At 41.9% G+C, this 21238-nt stretch overlaps 2 protein-coding genes across 8 annotated transcripts in view; both read left to right on the forward strand.

The window, feature by feature from the left end:
• The window catches only part of PHF20 (PHD finger protein 20), a 135891-nt gene that overhangs the window by 84473 nt on the left and 30180 nt on the right, over positions 1-21238 (forward strand). For 6 of the 7 annotated variants that reach the window (XM_043884386.1, XM_043884389.1, XM_043884390.1 and 3 more), the window contains 3 exons: positions 1801-2079; positions 18945-19043; positions 20046-20210. In XM_043884386.1, coding sequence (XP_043740321.1) covers positions 1801-2079; positions 18945-19043; positions 20046-20210 — 543 coding nt within the window. The remainder of the gene's footprint in view (positions 1-1800; positions 2080-18944; positions 19044-20045; positions 20211-21238) is intronic. The other variant, XM_043884391.1, reaches the window with a different exon arrangement.
• On the forward strand, positions 3492-13176 carry LOC122681867 (60S ribosomal protein L39-like). Its single transcript, XM_043884424.1, has 4 exons — positions 3492-3499; positions 9288-9295; positions 10793-10802; positions 12867-13176. The coding sequence occupies exon 4, from the start codon at positions 12880-12882 to the stop codon at positions 13033-13035; it is 156 nt and encodes a 51-aa protein (XP_043740359.1). The 5' UTR covers positions 3492-3499; positions 9288-9295; positions 10793-10802; positions 12867-12879; the 3' UTR covers positions 13036-13176.

Consider the following 21238-nt stretch of genomic DNA (forward strand, 5'->3'; position numbering starts at 1 on the left):
GATCACAAACAGGGCTTCAGACACAAGCCGAAGGATAGCTGAGTTTACTGCAGCTGAACTTGCCTGCTGTGGGCCTCGGGTGGTAGTAGGCAGGCTTGGTGCTCTCTGACCTCCTCAGACCTTAGGTTTGTTTACACAGTGCTAAGTGGAATTTTCTGCAGTAATTTTTGAAAGATTGTTAGGTGGGAAAAGAACTATTAGGTTGGACCATTTGAAATGGCCAATGTCTCACTTTTCTTAACCTATAAAAATGGCAAATTGATATGGTTCAACTTAATAGGCCAAAGGGGAGGAGATTCCAGAGAAACTGTTTTTTGTTTTAAGAGAGCATTTTAGGATATATTAGAGGTTTGAATTTTGAATTTCTTTACTGACTTTTTTTTTGTTTTTCTGGTGCAACTATGTGTAGGGAGAAGTATGTATTCTATTTCATTTCATGTTGCTTTTTCTTAACTGTATCTGACTGATTTGAACCTCTTTCTTATATCTTGTCATGGATAGAAAATGAGTTACGATATTCTGCTTTGGGGTGTGTGTGTGTGTATACATCAGATCGTCAAGCCTACCAGTTTTATAATCATACCTTCCTGCTGATTTTGAAATGTAGAGTGTGATTTAGATTGATTTAAGAATTTTTTTTATTCCTTCTTATTATGGAATGGTACTTGAAAAGGTAATCATAATATTTACCAAAAGTTCAGCATGCTTTTTGCTTGTAATGAAAATTGTATCATTCCATTTAGAAAAAAGTTGATTCACTCAGAAAGGTCCATACATTCAGGATATTCTTGGATGATGTAATCTGTAGAGTAGGGGTGACTTGAGTTTAAGGTGATTGCTCTCATTGGGATGAGGGTATTGTGAAGGGAGTCTTCAATAAATTGGGTTTCTAATACTCATGATTTCCTTGTGACAGCATTACTTTCTATTATTGATGCATGACCGGCAACTGCCTTCTGCTTGTTTGGTTTGGGGCCTGTGTGCGTGCTCAGTCATGTCTGACTCTTTGTGACCCCATGAACTGTAGCCCACCAGGCTCCTCTGTCCGTGGAATTTTCTGGGCAAGAATACTGGAGTAGGTTGCCATTTCTTACTCTGGGCATCTTCCTGACAGATCTTGCATCTCCCGTGTCACCTGCATTGGCAGGCAGATTCTTACCACTAAAGCCACCTGGGGAGACTCTTGGTTTAGGGAGGGGGTGTCAAACTTTTTTTGTCTCTTTGAATTTGATCATTGAGTTCTCTACATGCCTTCCAGCTTCATTCAGTTGGTTGTCTTTTTTCCTTTTTCTTCTCTGAGTCCTCTTGATCAAACAGAGTACATTGTACTGAGAGCTCAATAGCTCTATACTAAAACCTTTGTAATAGTGATTCTCCTTGTGTAAGATCCTTTCGGTTTCATAAAGAGATCTACTGGAGTATTCTCTAGTCCTGCCTACACAAACATATCTGAATGATGGAAGGTCTGAGTCTGGTCCAACTCATGAGTAACAAGTGCTGGGCTGGGTTCCTGGTTTTTTTCTTTTTTAGGATTTTCCCTTCTTCTTCTGAAACCATGAGAACTTGTGTGGCTGCTTTAAAAAAGAAAAAAAAAAGTTGATCTCTTCTTTCAAGAGATGAATTACAGTTGAGTCTATGTTATCTACCCTGAAGTTCTATCCATTCTTTCAAACAGCAGTGGTCATCGATGTCTGCCTGTACATACGCATGCTGCTCTCTCACTCTGTTGCCATGTGTTGTGTTGATGCATGTATTGTAATAGCTCCAATAAGCATGAGGGATTTTTTTTTTTTTTTCCAGTAACAAATACTTTTAAGAGAACAAATGATTTTGTGACATCTAAAGCACCAGCCAGCGACCTAAATCACAAGTTTAGGTGCACGGTTGTGGATTGTTTAAAAATTTTCCGCAAAGCCAAACTGTTGCATTATCACATGAAGTATTTCCACGGAATAGAAAAGTCGCCAGAGCCAGAGGAGAACCCAGGAAAGAGGCACGTCCAGACCAGGGGCTCTTCAGCTTCAGACAAAGCCAGCCAGGAGAGCCTGACCAGGAAGCGGGTCTCAGCCAGTTCCCCAAGTAAGCATTTTGGTTCTGCAATGTATCTGTATCATGAAGGGCTGACCCAAAAAGCGGGTGTTAGGTTGGTCTGGTCCAGTCGAATCCCCCCAAATTGAAAACGACAAGTTTTCAGGAATTGCATCATGGAATTGTAGCCCTTCTGGAAGAAACAGAAATATCTGATTCTTATTCTTACCTCTACCTCTTGCTGCTCGAGTTGCCTTGAGAAAGTCCCTTAGCCTTTTAAGGTATGGAGTGGGGACCGTCAAGGAAGGGGAGCTCCATTAGCAGCCAGCAGGGGAACTAGTACTGAGAATAGCATGGATGCAGTCATCCCCGCTCCCTGCTGCCCCCTCCCCAACCTGTGCTCCATCCCTGCTAACAGAACAAAAGAATGAAAGAACTAAGAGGTGATGTGTGATTCTCCTGTGGGGTCCAATTTCATAATAATTGCATCTGGAGATGTTTTCTAACAACAGTGTTTATTTTGCACAGAAGCTGCAATGATGGTAGTAAGGGTTACCATAAAAACTCATGTACATGTCTTGTTTATTACAAGAGAACCTTTTTGGAGATTTCTTCTGAAAGTTACAGAAATTGAAAAATTACATGTTTCTTAGGGATTGCAGAATAATTAATGAGTTTCCAGTAAATTCTACAAGCGTCCCAGATTCAGTTTTCCTAAAATTGTGACATCATCATATGTTTTTTGGTTTGAAGCCTTTCCTTTAAAATACATAGGTGTTGGGTGGTTTATGGAACTTCTGGCATATCTGACATTGTTCCTAAGGAAGTATGGAGTTAGGTTTCAGGACGGTGGGGCAGGGCCGTGCAAACTCAGGTGATCTCTGACCTGTGAGAGGTCATTTCTTAGTCAGGCTGTGAAGCATAATGGGTCAGGTGGCTGTTTCTTGGTCATATGTACTGCGTTATCCATTAGAAATATAATGTGAGTTAGCATATAATTTTTTCTAGTGGCCATATTTTAAGACATAGAAGGAAACAGATGAAATTTCTTTTAATAAATTTTGTTAACTCAGAATATCCAAAATACTATCATTTCGGCATATAATCAGTATAAACATTACTATTTAATAAGCCCTTATATTTTCTTTTTCTTATATTCAGCCTTTAAAATCTAGTATGTGTTTTACCCTTCCTGAACATTTCAATTCAGACTAACCATATTTTAGGAGCTAGTAGCTGCATATGGCTGGTGGCCACAGAATTGGTCCTTGCAGCTCAGTCACCCTCAGCTGTAGGCCGTTCTAGCTGTGCACTTGGCCAGCCCAAGTATTGAGCTAAAAGGAGCTACGTGAAGGTCAGCTGACCAGTAGTCACCAGGGAGGGCACTCCCCGTGTGGGCTATAGGATACTCCAGCACTTACCACCTTAGTGACTTCACCAGAGTCCTGCTCAGGTACCCACCAGTGAATGGGTATCTCTCAGAAGTAGGCTGGTATGAATCAGATAGCAGTAGCGTGCATGCATGTGTGTGTCCGACTCTTTGTGATCCCATGCACTGTAGTCTACCAGGCTCCTTCTGTCCATGGAATTTTCCAGATAAGAATACTGGAGTGGGTTACCATTTCCTACACCAGGCAATCTTCCTGACCCACAGATTGAATTCAAGTATCCTGCATTAGCAGGTGAATTTTTTACCACTGTGCAACTGGGGAAACCAGATAGCAGTAGACTGAAGCTCAATGCCAGGTACCAGTTATTTGTTTAAAATGAAGCCAACAGCTATCAAAATCCCTTTCCTCTGTCTAGACCTATATAGGAAGAGAAAGTTGTTTATTGAGTATTGGATCACAACATTGGAGTTAGAAGTCCTCAGGCTAAGATAGATTGACTTGTTCATTCAACAACTATTTATCAAATACCTGTTCTGGGGAGTAAAATGAAACCTAAGTTCTATTCTGCCTGATGCTGTTGGTTGTGGGTATTCCTGGCATGAAGAAGAAAGGACTGGCTCAGTTGTCAGATGGGTGCATCATCTTGCCTGGGCAATGCTTGTTTTATTAGGGTTAAACCCTGTTTCCTTAGGGATGTCAGTGATGTCTTACTGGCCAGTCCCACTGGCTTTGGTGTCCATTCTGTGTCTTTTAGGTAAGTTTATCTTTCTCTGCCGTTGAATACATGGTTACTTCTGGGGACAGGCTTATTTCTGAGAACTTGAGAGACCTGTCACTGAGAACCTTTCCTTCCCTCCACATGTCATCTGACCCAGGTATCACCTGGAGCAGTGGCCAGCTTAGCTGCCTGGGAGTCATTGGGTGTCATGTTAAAAATACAGATTTATTGGACCCTGCTTTACTGACATTCCAGTTCAGTGGCTCTAAACCTCTTAGAATGTGCAGTTTTTGTGTACACACCCCCAAGTATAAAAGTGACATTTGATTGCTGTAAAATCAATATAAACAAATACTAAGGGAAAAGGGTCTCCCTCCCCTGGCAGCCCCACCTCCCTTGCAGATGTGACTATTTTTAACAAACTCTTTTATAACTTTTCAGATATTTTCTGTGCATATCCAAACTGTACATATCTATTATGTCTAAATAGAAAACATCTAAATGGAAAGTTTTATACAGTTGATATTATATGCAGCTTGCTTTTTCACTTAAGATATCTTGGCTCTCATTTCATGTCAGTATAGATACGTGGTTCTACCTCATTTTGAAAGTGGCTGTTATATAATTGTACGGGTGTACTGGACTTTAAACATCATTTTCCTACAAAAAAGTCATGGTTCACTGATTTTTTTCACTCTTGTCAAGTGGTAAAGCTGCTCTTGTATACAAATTCATGTGATGAATTCCTAGAGGTGGGATTTGCTTGGGCAAAGGGTATGCATATTTAAATTTCTGATGGATGTTGCCAAATTACCCTTCAAAAAGCTTGTCTTAGTTTGTAATCTTCCACCAACTGGTTATGCACATTAGTTTCTTTACAATCTTAGCAGTATTATCAAGTTTTAAATTATTGCTAATCTGATAGGTAAAAATACTTCAGTGATTTTAATCTTTTATTTTAAAAATTGTGGAATATTTTAAATATATAGAAAAGTACATGGGATTATACAACAAACATGCAGGTATCCATTCCCCACCCAGACTTAAAAAATATGAACATTTTGCCATATTTCCTTTAGGTTATTTTTTTAAGGGAAACAAAACACTAGGGTGAGGTATAAACCCCCTAAATTGCTTTTCCTTTCTTTCCCTTTGTGCTTTCCCAAATATGTACATTTATGTTGAGAAATAATGTATAGTCCTTTTGAGTGTTATTAAAAACATTTATATTGGTAAATGATAGGTTATTTTGTGTGTTTTAAAAACATGTATTAAAAAAAACATGTATAAATAATATCATATCATACTTTTACTCTTTTGGAACTTCCTGCTTTTGTTCACCATCATGTTCAGTTTCATCCAAGTTGTAACCTGTAGGTGGGTCTGTCTCATTGATTCTTCAGCTTGTCTACCTATCCCCCAGTTTCAGGTGTAAGTTTTTTCTTTTTTTCTTTTGGCTGTGCTGGGTCTTCCTTGCAGCACTCGGGCAATGGGCTCCTCATTGTTGCCTTGTGGCATGTGGGATCTTTAGTTCTCCTGACCAGGGATTGGACCCACACCCCCTGTATTGAAAGGTGGATTCTTAACCACTGGACCTCCAGCGAAGTCCTTTAAAAAGAAAAAAAAAGCAAGCCATAGTTTCTTTAGCCCCGTCCTACTCAGGGTCATTAGGTTTCTAGCTTTTTACTTTTACAGGTGATGTTTCAGGGACGGCTTGTGGACATCCCCTGGGCACAAGCTTTTCTTTTGTGTATTTTACCTAGAAGAGAAATTGCTAGATGGAATGGTTTTAGTTAATGTACCAGAATGTATTTGAAAATGGTGGCTCTGACTTGAACACTCCTGTCCACTCTGTGATTAGTCTGTATCCTTGACAGCTTTCGGTATTATCTGACAGAAATGTGCCCAATCTGAGGAATTTGAAGTGGTTATGTCCTTGTTTTTCTCATTGAGAAAAGCATTTGTACTTTTTAGATTAGAGTTGGAATTGTTACGAGTCTCCCCTATTTCTGCTGGGCTCCCCCCCAACCCCGTTCTGAGATACAACCTGAAAGAGGAAGCCGTGGCTTGAGGGATTTGGTCTGCTCTGAGGGCCCTTCTGTCTGAGCCCCTCTCTCTGTGGATTGGTCTGGCCTGTTGGTTTGCTCTGGTCAACTGACCTCTGACTCCTGTCAGCACCCTCCCCTCCTCTTTCCCTTTTCAGTGCTGTGGTGGAAGAAAGGAAGGAACAGTAGTAGGGGAGCCTGAAGGCCTGAGTTCGAGACTAAGCTCTGCCACTCTGATTTTTCTGGTATTGATTGAATACCTCAGCTTCTGATATGTAACATGGAGGTTAGACTTCTGGCCCCTGCAAAAATGCTGGGAAGGTCTTTATGTTAAGCATTTAAAATAATTTTGAAATGTTGCACACACATTAAAAGCTGCACTGTTTATAAGAGCCCTAGATTAGAAACAGCTCAAATGTTTATTCATTGTAGAGTAAATAAATGTGTAGAGTAAATTAAGTAAATGAATTGTGGTATCTTGATACAATGGTGTACAGCAGTAAGTGAATGAACTAGTACAGCTACACCTGCCAACATGGGGACATCTCATAAGTATAATGTTGAACCAGAGAAGCGAACATAAACTCATACATATGATATGATAGATATGTATATAAAGTTCAAAAATTGATTAAAATGAATCTGTTATGCTTGAGGGCTGTACAGTGGTTATCCTTGGGGGTAGATGGATGAATGACTGAAAGCGGGGCAGGAGGGAGACTCCTGAAGGTGCTGGAGTTTTTTTTTTTTTTTTTTTTTTTGGGGGTGCTGGAGTTTTGTATCCACAGAACTGTAACCACCATGTGATCTGCATGGTGGTTGTAACTGACGATCATGGTGATTGTTCGAGGAGGGACCTCTCCCAGTGTAGTGCACCTGAGTACAGTGTGGATATTTGCCGCCCAAGAGGTTGTGCAGATCTCTTATTTGGTTTTGGAATTCCTGATTAACTGTGTTTGAGTGTCTTGATTTGTGTGGAGTGAATATGTGCAGGCTTGAAGTCAGCACACCTGAATTTGAACCCGGCTTTCTCTGTGACCTTGGGCAAATAACCGTGAGCTTCAATTTCTCCATCTGTGAGATGGCGATAACTACCTGCCTCAGAACTTTATTATATTAAATTACCTAATGTGAAATGCTTAGCACAATGTCTGGCCTACAGTAAACTCTTTTGTTGTTGTTGTTTCCATTTATTTTTTTTTAGTTGGAGGCTAATTACTTTACAGTATTGTAGTGGTTTTTGCCATACATTGACATGAATCAACCATGGATTTACATGTGTTCCCCTGCAGTAAACTAGTAAACTCTAATAAATACTAGGTCTTTATCTTAGAGACATGAACCAAGGCAGTCAAAGAGCTTAGTTCTAAACTCAGCTGACCTCTGATGAAATGCAAAACCAATATCCAAGGTATTGTCATTTTGATAAAATTAAGAAACCTGAGTGAGTGACTTTTCTACTCTTATGTACTGCATTTGGGTCTCATACCAACATACTGACCTGGGGTTTTTAAATTCTCTCTCTTAATACAGAAGAATCCCTTTCACTGGGGTTTGGAAGTCTGTTGGTGAATTGGAGATTTTTGCCTGCCAGGTTTTTAAAATAACAAGATCTGCTATGGTTATGCTTGCCAGACTGGCAGGGTTGGACAATTACAAAATGCTTTAGGGGGAACGAAAGGGTCTTTTAAATCCGTATATTTTAACTTGTGACCCCCTCTGCTGGTTCTTTGAAAATTTGTCTCTTTGGTGGCAGAGTGTGCCACGCGGGCCCCTCAGCCACTGTTAGGGTCTAGGCTGGTCATTCCTGTACCCTGTCAGATGGGGATTAGGTTTGTGCAGCCAGGAAGGGCCTTGCCCCCTGGTGCCCCCATCCCCATCATGTGCATGCGGGTCACATAGATGATTTCACAGCTCTGCCAGCCCTGACTGCTAAGATTGCCAGCAGTTCCCAGGCAGGGGGGAGCTAGACTATTCATCTTGCTGTGCTTTAGCTGGTACATTAAAACCCGGGGCACTCGTCCTGCCTCTGCCACTAACCAGCAGGAGTCTCAGTTGTCACCATCTCTGAACTGGGGTTACTAGACATGTTGAGCCTTCATCAGACCCCCGGATATCCTTGAGAGCCAACACAGCGTCGTGTTCAGAGTATGTCATAGGCCCCAGCCTTTCAGAAGGCACCTGCTGTTCCACACATCGCCCCTCACCTTTCTCACCTCAGAGCCTCCTTCCGTTTCCTCATGGTTTTGCTGGATACTAATCTGATAACTAAATTTCTTATGATTTGAAAGAATAAAACCGGCTCAGTAGATCCCCGGTTCTCTTAGAACATCTAGGTTTCACCTTCACTTCTAAGAAAGCTCTTATCTATAGCTGTGGAATTTCAGAAACTGGGGGAGTTTGAGTGGGGAGATGTTTCAAGGTGAGATTTGAACACCAGGCTGCCTGTGTCCTCGATCACAAGCAGTGTGAACTCGACATAATGCTTAAGTGAAAAGCAGAATGTTACATAGCATGTGCTGCTTGGGGACAGTTATTTTAAAAGAGTGCCCCCTTTTATGCTGAGTACTTAGATTGTGGCTGTTGAGAAATTGGATTCTAATAGATTTCTCATGTAGAGATGCCTGGAGCTTCTGGTCCAGGAGCATCAGAAACTGTTCTGCAGAGACCTTTTTGGGTCCTCCGGTCCCCCCAGTCCCCATTTCCTCCTTGGGAGCATTAGGGAGAAGCTGTTCTGGCCTGAAGCCCACAGACTCAGTCTCAGTAACAGTCCTGTTCCTGTTCACATGTGATCTGAGCTCTTCACAGATCTAATCTCCTTTCCAAAATGATGATGTAGAACTAGGTATGCATAAGACAGGGCTCCTTCCTGTGGGGAGAAAAGCACAGAAACAGATCCAGTGAGAACTTCTAAGCTCTATGTAAAGAATGTATGAAGTGCCATGGAAACACAGATTGAGGTATTTGCCTGGAGAGCAGGGGCTGAAAGTTCCAGAGGAGGAGGTGACATTTGAGTTAGGCCTGAAAGGGTGAGGGTAGGTCGGGGGTGGACCAGGAGGCTGGGGACTGGGAAAGGAATCCCTATGCCAGGAACAAGTAGATCAGAGTTCAGAGTTGTTGAGAGGAACAAACTGTCCCTCAGGTACCCTTCTGACTCTGACCCTCGTGTGTTTCCTCTTCCCTCAGCCAGGCCTTTAGTCAGATACATTAATTTGGAAGGTCAGTTTAAATTTGCTTTTCTGAATGAGGCTTCTTAGAATACCAGAATCCATTTAGTAACTTCTCTTCCAGGGGTGAATTCAGGCTTCCTTGGTGTTGGCTTTTAATTCTGCATAGGTGAGTTGAGTCCTGAGTAGAGATTTGGCCCAGAAAGACTATTTGAGGATCAAAGGGAACCTCACCTGTGCTTATTACCTATTGTTATGTCCATTTCGTTCATATTCTCACTGTGGGTAAACTTTGGCTTAGGCTGAAAGGTGCCTTGGAGCACCAGAGTGGGCACTTCTTTGTCTGTACCTTTTCTTGTGGTGCTAGACTGACCTTCTCATAGAACCGTTCCCTCTCCCCTTAGAGAGAAGAGAGCAATAGGAACTTAATTGAGATGTAGATTATGGTGCCTTAAAGAGACAACCAAAGAGGCTGGCTTAAGGTGGAGGTTAATTTCTGTCTCTGGCCAAACTGTAGGCTTCCTATGGTGACTCTGCTGTGGTCTGAGCAGTTGTCCAGGGCCAGCTTCCTCCTCAGTATCCCACCAGCCCACAGTGTTGCTCTCTCTGCGTGGACCAGCGTCGCTCACTACCTTGCCTGTCTTTCGGCTGCTGGTAAGGGAAGGGTGAGGCATGCCTTCTTCTTTTAAGGGCACATCTCAGAAGTGCCACACATCACCTCTGTTCATATCCCATAAGCCAGGACATCTGGATATCCACACCTTGCTTAGGGGAAGCTGGCAAGTATACCCTTTTCTTGTGGGAGAGGTGGAGAAGTGGGTATTGGGGAATGCATAGTAGTCTCTGCCATATGAGGTAAGGTAGAAAAAGGTAGGACTTGAGGGAGGGGTTTAGTGGAGGGCTCCTTTGGGCCAGAATCTGGGTGCGATCCATGGTGGGGGACTGATGGGAGATGAGGCTGGAAAAATAGACAAGATGAAGTGACGGTCTTAGGAAGCCATGAGACGGCTTCCTCTGATGGGTGGTGAGGATCCCTCCAAGGGCGTACACACTCCTGCTCTGCCCTCAGGATGCCGTACCCTCATGCAGGTGACAGCAGGCTCTGGTCACTGCTTGTCCCCAGCGGGTGGCGGTGCTCTGTGATGTACAGGCAGTTGTCATTTTCTCCCGCTTCCCTCCTGGAAGCAGCAGTCTGGTGTCCTTTTGCTCTCACAGCACAGTGAGGGTCTGAGGGAGAAGTAGGGAGCAGGCTGTACAGAGGGAGTGAGAAAGGCTCTGGTATTTCTCCTGATGGCCACCTGCAGCCTGTGGGGAGGACAAGTGGCCCCATCCCGGAAAAGCCTGGCCCTCCTCAGGCGACAAGCTGCTGCCTGTTCCAGGGCTCTGGCAGGAAGTCACTCTTTGTCCAAGTCTGAGCTTTCGGGAAGAAGCCCTGCAGTCAAGCGTCTGTTCTGTGGGTCGTGGAGCAATTGGTCAAGCTGTTCAGAGAGAGACCTGACCACAGACCAGCCCCACTTTCCAGGGAGAGAGTATCACAAGCGAGGTAACAACAGCATCTGTTTGAGTTCTTGTCATGTGCTGGCCACTGTTCTGAGTTCTTTACTTGTATTGTCTTACTTAATTCTCAAAGCAAACCCTATGAGACAGGTACTATTGTGCCCACTTGATGGGTTAGAAACTGGTGCTGATGAGATGGATTAACTTAAACAGCATCAACACATCTAGCACTTGGCATAGCCAGAATTTGAACTTAGTTGCAGCGCACATACTCTCCCGTCTAGGCCGTACACCAGGGAAGGGTGCCCTGCCACTGGGCCTTGCAGTGGGGAATAGAAGTGCCTCCTTGCAGGAGGCTAGAAATTGAAAACACAGGTGCACATGGCTAGACTGAAGCAGTGAGTTCTGCTTGTTGTCACCTTGTCTGTCCCTGTTCCTCAGGGACTCACCTGAGTTAGCTTAGGCCCTGCTGGACAGTTCTCCCAATGGGTTCTGCCACCTCAGGCCACATGTGACTTGACAGTCTTCAACCAGAAGCTAGGGTGAGCCTATGAAGGCTTGCTCTCTTCCCTCTGTGTTCAAGAAACACTGATTCCTGTAGAACAACTTTGTAAAATATCTCTTCTTTTTATCCTCATTGCTTACTTCTCTAATTGAAGCCTCAGGAGGGGACTCTTTAAGGCTTAATATGACCATATTTCTGAACAGCTGCAACACTTAGGATGCTTTTAGTTACAAGTAACAGGAAACCCAATTCAAATTGATTCTGCAATAAGGGGATGTGTGAGTCCACGTTAATAGTGAAGTCCGGGGAAGGCGTACTGTTCCAGGACTGTAGATTGGCTTACCATGTCACCTCTCACTGCTGCTTTTACATTAAACCCTTGTGGTCAGAGGATGGAAGCCAGCAGCATTTAAGGCTTCATGCTGTTTCATTCAAATCTAACAGTAAAGTAAGAACATACCCTTTCTATAAACTTTGGACCAGAGTCCCAAGTTTGAGTTGGGTTAATTTATTCCTGTACCTGCCTTATGAACCAGTTGGCTGAAGCTCAGATTTTCCAAGCCTATCACTGTGCCAAGAGGCATGGAATTACTCTTATGTATTTAAGTGCGTGTGAGGTTAATCCTGTCCAGACCCTTAAATGCTGCACAGTGAAGGAAGGGTAGAAGAGATTCTGGGCTATACCTACAATGCCTGTTGCACCCAGCAAGTCCACCCAGCAGACCCCGCACAGCCAAGGAAAGGGTGGTGGTGGCGTTGAATTGTAGAGCAGTTGGCATGCTCTGTGCTCATTTCCTATTTCAGGGACAGTGCACAGGGCCCACACATGGCCCAAGTACTCAGACCCATGTATCTGAGGTCATCTTTTCTATATACTAGTTTGTATGATCTTGCATCTTCCCTGAATTTCACTTTCTCCTCTGTAAAGTGGTAATCATGTTAAGATATAGATGTATTTTGTTCAAAATTGATCAGTTTGAAGTTGTGCAATATAAAAAGCCTTATGTATAAAATTTGAATTAAAGCAAATCCTACCAAATTGAGAAAATTCATCAACCCCATGATTTCAAAAGCTGGTAGGCCAATGAAAGTGTGTTCATTATGCCTTTATTTTCTGGGGCTATGAGTCATGAATTATGTAAATTTGAATAATGTGAGGTCTTCAGGAATCTCTTGTATGGAATGAACTTCCCCATCTTTTTTCTTACAGCCTGTGCGTTCCCTATAGGATGCAGTGCTGTTTTATAAAATGTGAAATGCAAAGAATGTTGTTGCTAGAGAAACCCAAAGGAACTCCCATAACTTGGCATGTCCTGGATTTGGCAGTTTATACCCTACACTTGCACCTTTCCTTCTCAAGGATTCAGAACCTAGGTTGTATCTCTTCAGCCAGATCTGCTAGTGTTTGGGTTAATGCTGTTATCATTACGTTAAGCTAATGGATATAGCTACTTTAGTTTGAAGGTCATTAAAACCTGAGTTTAGCTCTTTTCTCTTCTCCTATGTGCGGTTGAGTTCTGTCCTCACCATGTCTTCTCACAAGACTTTCAGGATCAAGCGATTCCTGGCCAAGAAGCAAAAGCAGAATCGTCCCACTCCTCAATGGATTCGAATGAAAACTGGCAATAAAATTAGGTACAACTCCAAGAGAACACATTGGAGAAGAACCAAGCTGGGTCTATAAGAAGCCTCACATAAAAAGTGACACACATGTTAAGACCACTTATTTAAGCAGCCATATCACAGTGAGAACATCACTACTGTAATGCTTGGCTCCTGATGTTTCTTATTTCCTCACTATCAGTCTGAGACCAGTAATAAATATGCTATGTTAACAAAAAACAAAGAAACCTGAGTTTACAAATCAAGAACTGGATTGAGCAGTAGTTTTTATATGTGTGTGGGTGGAGGTACATCAAATCGCATCAATCATTTGCTCAAATTCATAGTAAAGACCAATTTCCTGGTAAAGCATAAACTTTTATTTCTCCCATTTCAGTGTTATATCTTATTTTGTTTTCTTGTCTTATTGTGCTAGCTAGGATGTCTAGTACAATGGTGAAGGAGTGTTGAGATGGTACATCCTTGCCTTGTTCCTGATCTTAAGAGAAAACATCCAGTTCTCAACATAAATATGAAGTTAGCTGTATGTTTTTTGTATCAGTAGATGTCCTCTGAGAATTTTTATCATGAATGAGTGCTGGATTTTGTCAAATGCTTTTTCTGCATCAATTGATATATTATTTTTCTTTTTTAGTCTGTTGATATGGTTGTTGTTTAGTTGTTGGGTCATGTCCAACTCTTTGGGACCCATGGACTGCAGCATGCTAGATTCTTCTGTCCTCCACTATCTCCTGGAGTTTACTCAAATTCATGTCCTTTGAGTCGGCGATGCTATCTAACCATCTCATCCTCTGTTGGCTCCTCCTCTTGCCTTCAATCTTCCCCAGCATCAGGGTCTTTTTCACTGAGCTGGCTCCTCCCATAAGGTGGCCAGAATATTGGAGATTCAGCTTCAGCATCAATCCTTCCAATGAATATTCAGGGTTAATTTCCTTTAGGATTGACTGGTTTGATCTCTTTGCTGCAAGGGACTCTCAACAGTCTTCTCCAGCACCACAGTTCGAAAGCGTCAGTTCTTTGGTGCTAAGCCTTATGGTCTAACTCTCACATCCATACATGACTACTGGAAAAACCATAGCTTTGATTATGTGTACCTTTGTTGGCAAAGTGATATCTCTGCTTTTAATACACTGTCTAGGTTTGTCATAGCTTTCCTTCCAAGGATCAGGTTGTCTTTTAATTTCATGGCTGCAGTCATTGTCCACAGTGATTTTGGAGCCCAGGGAAAGAAAATCTGCCACTGTTTCCATTATTTCCCCATCTATTTGCCATAAAGTGATGGGACCAGATGCTGTGGTCTTCATTTTCTGAATGTTGAGTTTCAACCCAGCTTTTTCACTTTCCTCTTTCACCTGCATCAAGAGGCTCTTTAGTTCCTCTTCACTTTCTGCCGTTAGAGTGATATCATCCTCATATCTGAGGTTGTTGATATTTCTCCCAGCAATCTTGATTCCAGTTTGTGATTCATCTAGTCTGGCATTTTGAATAATGTACTCTGCACAAAAGTTAAATAAGCAGGGTGACAGTATATAGCTTGACACAATCCTTTTTCAGTTTTGAACCAGTCCATTGTCCACTTCCAATTCCAACAGTTGCTTCTTGACCCTTAAACAGGTTTCTCAGAAGACATGTATGATGGTCTTATATGCCCATCTCTTTAAGAATTTTCCAGTTTGTTGTGATCCACACACTCAGAGGCTTTAGCAGAAGTAGATATTTTTCTAGAATTCCCTTGCTTTCTCCATGATCCAATGAATGTTGGCAATTTGATCTCTGGTTCCTCTGCTTCTTTGAAACCCAGCTTGTACATCTGGAAGTTCTTGATTTACATTCTGGTCAAGTTTAGCTTGGAGGATTTTGAGCATAAACTTGATAGCATATGGAAAAAGTGCAGTTGTACAGTAGTGCAAACATTCTTTGGCATTGCCCTTCTTTGGGATTGGAATGAAAACTGATTCCCTTCATGGGTCACAGCTTTCTTGTGGCAAAGGAGCTTGTGTAATTCAATGAAGCTATGAGCCATGCCATGCAGGGCCACACAAGACGGATGGGTTATAGTGAAGAGTTCTGACAAAACGTGGTTCACTGGAGGAGGAAATGGTGAACCACTCCAACACTGTTGCCTCAAGAAGCCCAGAGACAGTATGAAAAGGCAAAAAGATATGACACTGGAAGATGAGCCCCCCAGCTTGGAAGGTGTCCATTATGCTACTGGAGAAGAGTGGAGGGGAGTTACTAATAGCTGCAGAAAGAATGAGGTGGCTGGGCCAAAGTGGAAATGACACTCAATTGTGGATATATCTGGTGGTGAAAGTAAAGTCCAGTGCTGTAAAGAACAGTATTGCATAGGAACCTGGAATGTTAGGTCCATGAATCAGGGTAAATTGGACATGGTCAAGCAGAAGATGACCAGAGTGAACATCAGCATCTTAGTAATCAGTGAACTAAAATGGACAGGAATGGGCGAATTTAATTCAGATGACCTTTATATCTACTACTGTGGACAAGAATCCCTTAGAAGAAATGGAGTAGCCATCATAGTCAACAAAAGAGTCCAGAATGCAGTACTTGGGTGCAATCTCAAAAACAACAGAATGAACTATGTTCATTTCCAAGACAAACCATTCAGCATCACAGTAATCCAAGTCTGTGCCCCAACTACTGATGCTGAAGAAGCTGAAGTTGACTGGTTCTGTGAAAATGTACAAGACCTTCTAGACTAAAACTAACATAAAAAAAAAAAAATGTTCTTTCCATCCTAGGGGATTGGAATGCAAAAGTAGGAAGTCAAGAGATGCCTGAAGTAACACGCAAGTTTGGCTTCAAAGTACAAAGTGAAGCAGGGCAAAGGCTAACAGTCTTATCAGGAGAACACAGTGGTCATAGCAAATAGCCTCTTCCAGCAACACAGGAGACAATTCTACACATGGACATCACCAAATGGTCAATGTTGAAATCACACTGATTATATTCTTTGTATCTGGAGATAAAAAGGCTCGATACAGTTAGCAAAAACAAGACCTGGAACTGACTGTGGTTCAGATCATCAGCTCCTTATTGCATAATTCAGGCTTATGTTTAAAAAAGTAGGGATAATATATGCCCAACTGAATGCAGAGTTCCAGAGAATAGCAGGGAGAAATTAACAAGGCCTTCTTAAATGAACAATGCAAAGAAATAGAGGAAAACAATAGACTACACTAATTGTTGAGCTAGCCTTCCTTTATACCTGGATTAAATCCCAGTTGGTCGTGGTATGTAATTCTTTTTATACATTGTTGGATTCAATTTGCTATTATTTTTGCATTTGTGTTCATGAGAGAAAATGGTCTGTAGATTTTCTTTCTTGTAATGTCTTTATCTGATTTTAGTATTAAAGTAATGCTGGCTGCATAGAATGAGTTCTAGTGGGCATTGCAGAAATGAGTTGTTTTGTTTCTATTCCTGAGGAAGACTGTTCCCAGGATTAGAGGAAAAGTAAATATTTTTGGTAGCTTTTATGACATTTAGAAGACTTTTAACCATATTTTGCTGATTAACTACATGATTTTGGCTAAGTCAAATTGTTTCTTTGGGCCCTGATTTTTGTTTGTTTTTGGCCACACCACAAGGCGTGTGGGATCTAGTTCCCAGACCAGGGATCGAACTCATGCCCCTGCAGTGGAAGTGCAGAGTCTTAACCACTGGACCATCAGGGAAGTCCCTGGGCCCTATTTTCTTAATCTTAGAAAGAGTATTTTTGTAAATTAGACTAAGGTCTTTCCTAGAGTTCTTGTTTTTGAGCTTTGTTCCCCAGTTGCAGAGTATTTTAACAGGAAGGGAGCTTAGAGACCCTGAAGTTCTGTGCTCTGTAGCCAGTAGATTAACTTCTGCCCATAGAGCTAGGCTTGCCAGCTGGGAGATGCAGCCCACTGTCTTCTCTGATAGTTCCTGGATGTCTGATTGGGAGAGGGGCTTGGGCGATAGTGCTGACTTGGAGCAGAGAGCCAGATGAACCTGTTTTTAAATGTCTTTATGATATCAAGCTGGTATCTGCCTCACCAAGCTTCAGTTTCCTCATCTGTAAAGCTGGAATGATATACACAGTTGGTTGTCAGGATTGAATGAGATATTTGCGATCGTTGCACCAAGTGCTCAGTTAAAATCAGTTGAATCTGGATGTTCACTCTATCCCACACTTGCTTTGTGATCCATCTTGATTCCACATCAGAGTCACTTGAAGAGTATTTTTAAAAAACCCTGATGCCCTTGAAAACATTTCACTAAGTTAAAGAAGTCAGATATGAAAGGTCACATATTGTTCTATGAAATGCCCTGAATGGATGAATCCACAGAGCCAGATGAAGATTGGTGGTTGCCAAGGGTTGAGGGTTTGGGGAGAATCTGCTTAATGGGAAGTGGTTTTACTCCAGAGTGATGGGAATGTTTTGGAACTAGGGTAGAACTGGTTGCACAATATTGTGTACTACATGCTGCTGGATTGTTCCTTCTCAGTCACCTCCACCCCCACCCCACCCTCCCTACAGCTTTATTAAAGCTTAATTGTTGTTCAGTGGCCTGCATATATTTAAATTGTATAATTTGAGATTTGCATATATATGTACCTGGTCATTACCACAGTAAGATGGTAAACCTATCGATTATCTCTTAAAATTTCCTTGTGCCCTCTTTTAATGCCTCCTTTCCATTCCTCCCCGCCCTCTCATCCTCAGGTAGTCACTATTCTGCTTTCTATTTTATAGATTAGTTTTCAATTTCTAGAATTTTATATAAATGGAATCATGCAGTATGCATTAGATTTTATGTGACTCCTTTTACTCAGTATACTTATTTCACTTATAAGTGTTTACTTTTGCTGTTGCATATTATTTATATGCAACATATTTATACTTTTATTGTTGAAAGTATTTCACTGTATAAATACACCACAAATTATTTGTCCATTCACCTGGTAATGGACATTTGGGCAGTTTTCAGCTTGGGAGATTACAACTAAAGCTGTGGGCATCCATGTACAAGTCTTAGTGTGGACATCAGTTATCCTTTCTCTTAGGAGTGGGATGGCTGGGTCAGAGGATATGTGTATGTTTAAACATGTCTTAACATTGAAAAAGTAAAGCATGAGCAGTTACTTGAAATGATACAGATTTATTTGATAAGAAAGAAGAAACAACTGGAGTTTTGCAATGGTGAAGCTATTAATAACTTGAAAACTGCAGCTTCAGTTGAGTGGTAGATGGGAAGCTTTTAAGGTGGGAATTAAAAAAACTGAATTGAGAAGTTTGGCAGGAAGTGTTGATAACTTCAGAAGCTTTACTGTGAAAAGAGTTGTGGCTTTTGGAAGTTGTGAATTGTTCCTTTTTAAATGGATATTTTTACATGGTGTGAATTGTACTTCAATTATTTAAAAAAAAAAGACTCATCATCGTCATCAAGCAAACAAAATTCTGACATTCAGGATTCAAACCAGTTAAATCAGAATCTTTGTGTGTAGAACCTGGGCATTCACTTTCTGAAATCTTCCTTGATGATTGCAAAATGTAGCCAGTGTTCAGGAATAGTGATCTAAGTAAGGTTGGCAAACTTTTTCTGTAAAAGACCAGACAATAAGTATTTTCAGCTTTGAGGGCCAGAAGATCTCTATTTTTACTCCTCACATCTGTCATTGAAACGTGGCAGCAGCCGCGGTCAACATTTAATAAATGAGCACAGTGTATTTCAATAAAACTTATTTCCAATAACAAGCAGTGGGCCAGGGTTTGCCAGCCTCTAGTCTAAAGACTTAGAAGGGGCTTTAGAGAAGGGGCTGCAGGGTGCTGAGGGAGATGGAAGATGACCTCCCAGGTAGTACCCAATCAGGAACTCTGTTCTTCTGTCCATTTTAGTTCTTAGTTACTTAAGCATAAATATCCCGGCATTGAAAACAGAATGTTAGAATTCCAACACTTACACGCTTCTATTTAATTCTAGCTGCAAAAGACAAGGAGAAGAATAAAGAGAAGAAATTCAAAGAGTTTGTGAGGGTGAAACCAAAGAGGAAAAAGAAAAAGAAAAAGAAAACCAAACCTGGTAAATTTTCCCTGGGGCATTTCACTTGGGTTTCCTTACAGGTAAGGAGGGGTTGCTTCTTCATAGTCCTGCCTCTGAGGAGAGGAAGGGTCAGCAAGCCTTTAATGGAGCTTGTGGGCTCAGCCTAGCATGGGCAGTGACAGGGGAAGAGCCCACTTATGGTGCTTCAAGGCCGCATTGGTGTTTAGAAAGCCCTCCCTCATACTGTGTTGGCCAGCATTGCCCTATCACAGTGAAAGCATCGTTGTAGGAGAGGATATGCAGGTGAATAACTGTATTTGTTTGCATACACAACTCTTTTCTGGTTTTTATTGTATTTATTTGTAAACTTTTAATTTTGTTTTGGTGTATAGCCGATTAACAATGTTGTGATGGTTTCAGGTGAACAGTGAAGGGACTAAGCCATATACATGTATCTATTCTCCCCTATACTCCCTTCTCATCCAGGCTGCCACATGACATGAAGAGTTCCCTGTGCTACACAGTTGGACTTTCTTACCCATCTTAAATATAGCACTGTATACATGTCCATCCCAAACTCCCTAATGTATCCTCCATTCCTTCCCCCTGGCAACCGTAAGTTTGTTCTCTTAATTGTGTGCACACACAACTCTTAAATGTACATTTCTGAACCCTTTTAAGAAAGGATATATCTCTTTAAAAGTATGTGCCTAGCTCCAACAGAAATGCCTATTTTTAAGAAAATCAGTGCTCCAGTCTCGGGAGCTAAAGGAATGCCACATTTTATTCTCAAACCATCTTCTGGCTTAAAGAAACAATCTTCTCAGAAAAGGAGGGAGAAGGGTGGTGGTGAGGAGGAAGGCTTTGGTTTTGAGGTTCTTAGAGGTAACTGTAAGTATTAACCTATACTCTCTTGTAGCTGAATTCCTCCTGAGCATTTGAGCTGTTTGACCAGCAGAGCTGTTGGTTGGACGGTGTTGATTCTGGAATGCCCTGGTGATGTCTAGGGGTGCTAATTTCTTCTTGATCTTGTTCTTCCAGAATGCCCTTGCAGTGAGGAGGTCAGTGACACTTCCCAGGAACCTTCTCCACCTAAGGCATTTGCTGTTACCAAGTGTGGTTCCTCACACAAGCCTGGTGTCCATATGAGCCCACAGATCCAAGGCTCAGAGTCTGGAAACCACAAAGGGAAAGTGAAAGTGTCTGGTAAGGAGGCTGTCTGCTGGCTTGACCATTTGTACAACACTATAGTCTGAGAACGCTAGATTTATGTTGATATTGTAGTCTACTCTCAGGCCTTCTGCAAGTAATTGTTAGATCTTTTAAATAAAAAGTACCTCAAATAAATGGAGAAGAAAATGGCAACTCACTCCAGTATTCTTGCCTGGAAAATCCCATGGACAGAGGAGCCTGGTAGGCTACAGTCCATGGTGTTGCAAAAGAGTTAACAGCTGAAAAAAAAACACATCAAATAAAATAGGCCATTAGCTATACCTTTCCTGAATTTCCCTTCTCTCCAACTTTGGTCTTAGTAGAACGTCTCATAGGTACCCCTCAGCCAGTGTGTCTATAACCAATTTCATTATTCCTCTTTCCCTTGCACACCTACCTCCCTGTTCCTTCATTTCTTATTGGTGGCCTCTGCATATAACCTGGTTGCTTGGGGAAATCTGAGTCAACCTTGAAGCTTCCCCATCTTTAGCAATTATAAGGTGATCATGAGTTTAAAAGTAGTTAATAAGTATATGTAAAGTACTTACAACAGTGGTACAGAATAAGTGATCAGTAAATGTTAGCTGTAATTATCACTAATCAGGCACCCCAGACTAGATATTCTAGTTCTGACTGTCCCTGGAATCTTCCCCTTCCTCATTCTCCAAGGTTTACAGAGTTTTGAAGGTGACTGTGGTTACAGACTTTGCTGTAAACCAGGTCCTGGCTGGCTGGGGTGAGGTTGAGGAATACGTTTGTGTCATTAAGGATGATGATCTGTATGGTTCATGGGGAGTTGCAATTCCTCTGCCACTGAGCTCTGTGACCTTGAGCAGCTACTTACCTCGGGCTTCAGTGTCAGGAAAATGAGGAAAGGGAGCTCAGTTTATTGCCATGTGGCAGATATCGTTTGGGCTGTTAGTAGATGACAGGCCCGAGGGACCAATTGGAGTTCATATTTCCCAGCTCTGTGAAAGTTCACAGAGGAGAGGATCTGTAAGGTCATTTTTTTTACAGGTCTT

This window comes from Cervus elaphus, chromosome 23 (genome assembly GCF_910594005.1).
Source record: "Cervus elaphus chromosome 23, mCerEla1.1, whole genome shotgun sequence".
NCBI classification, from domain to species: Eukaryota; Metazoa; Chordata; class Mammalia; order Artiodactyla; family Cervidae; genus Cervus; species Cervus elaphus.

Bases quoted from the DNA above. Each gene is read 5' to 3' on its own strand.
- LOC122681867 (XM_043884424.1), top strand. From the start codon at position 12,880: ATGTCTTCTCACAAGACTTTCAGGATCAAGCGATTCCTGGCCAAGAAG.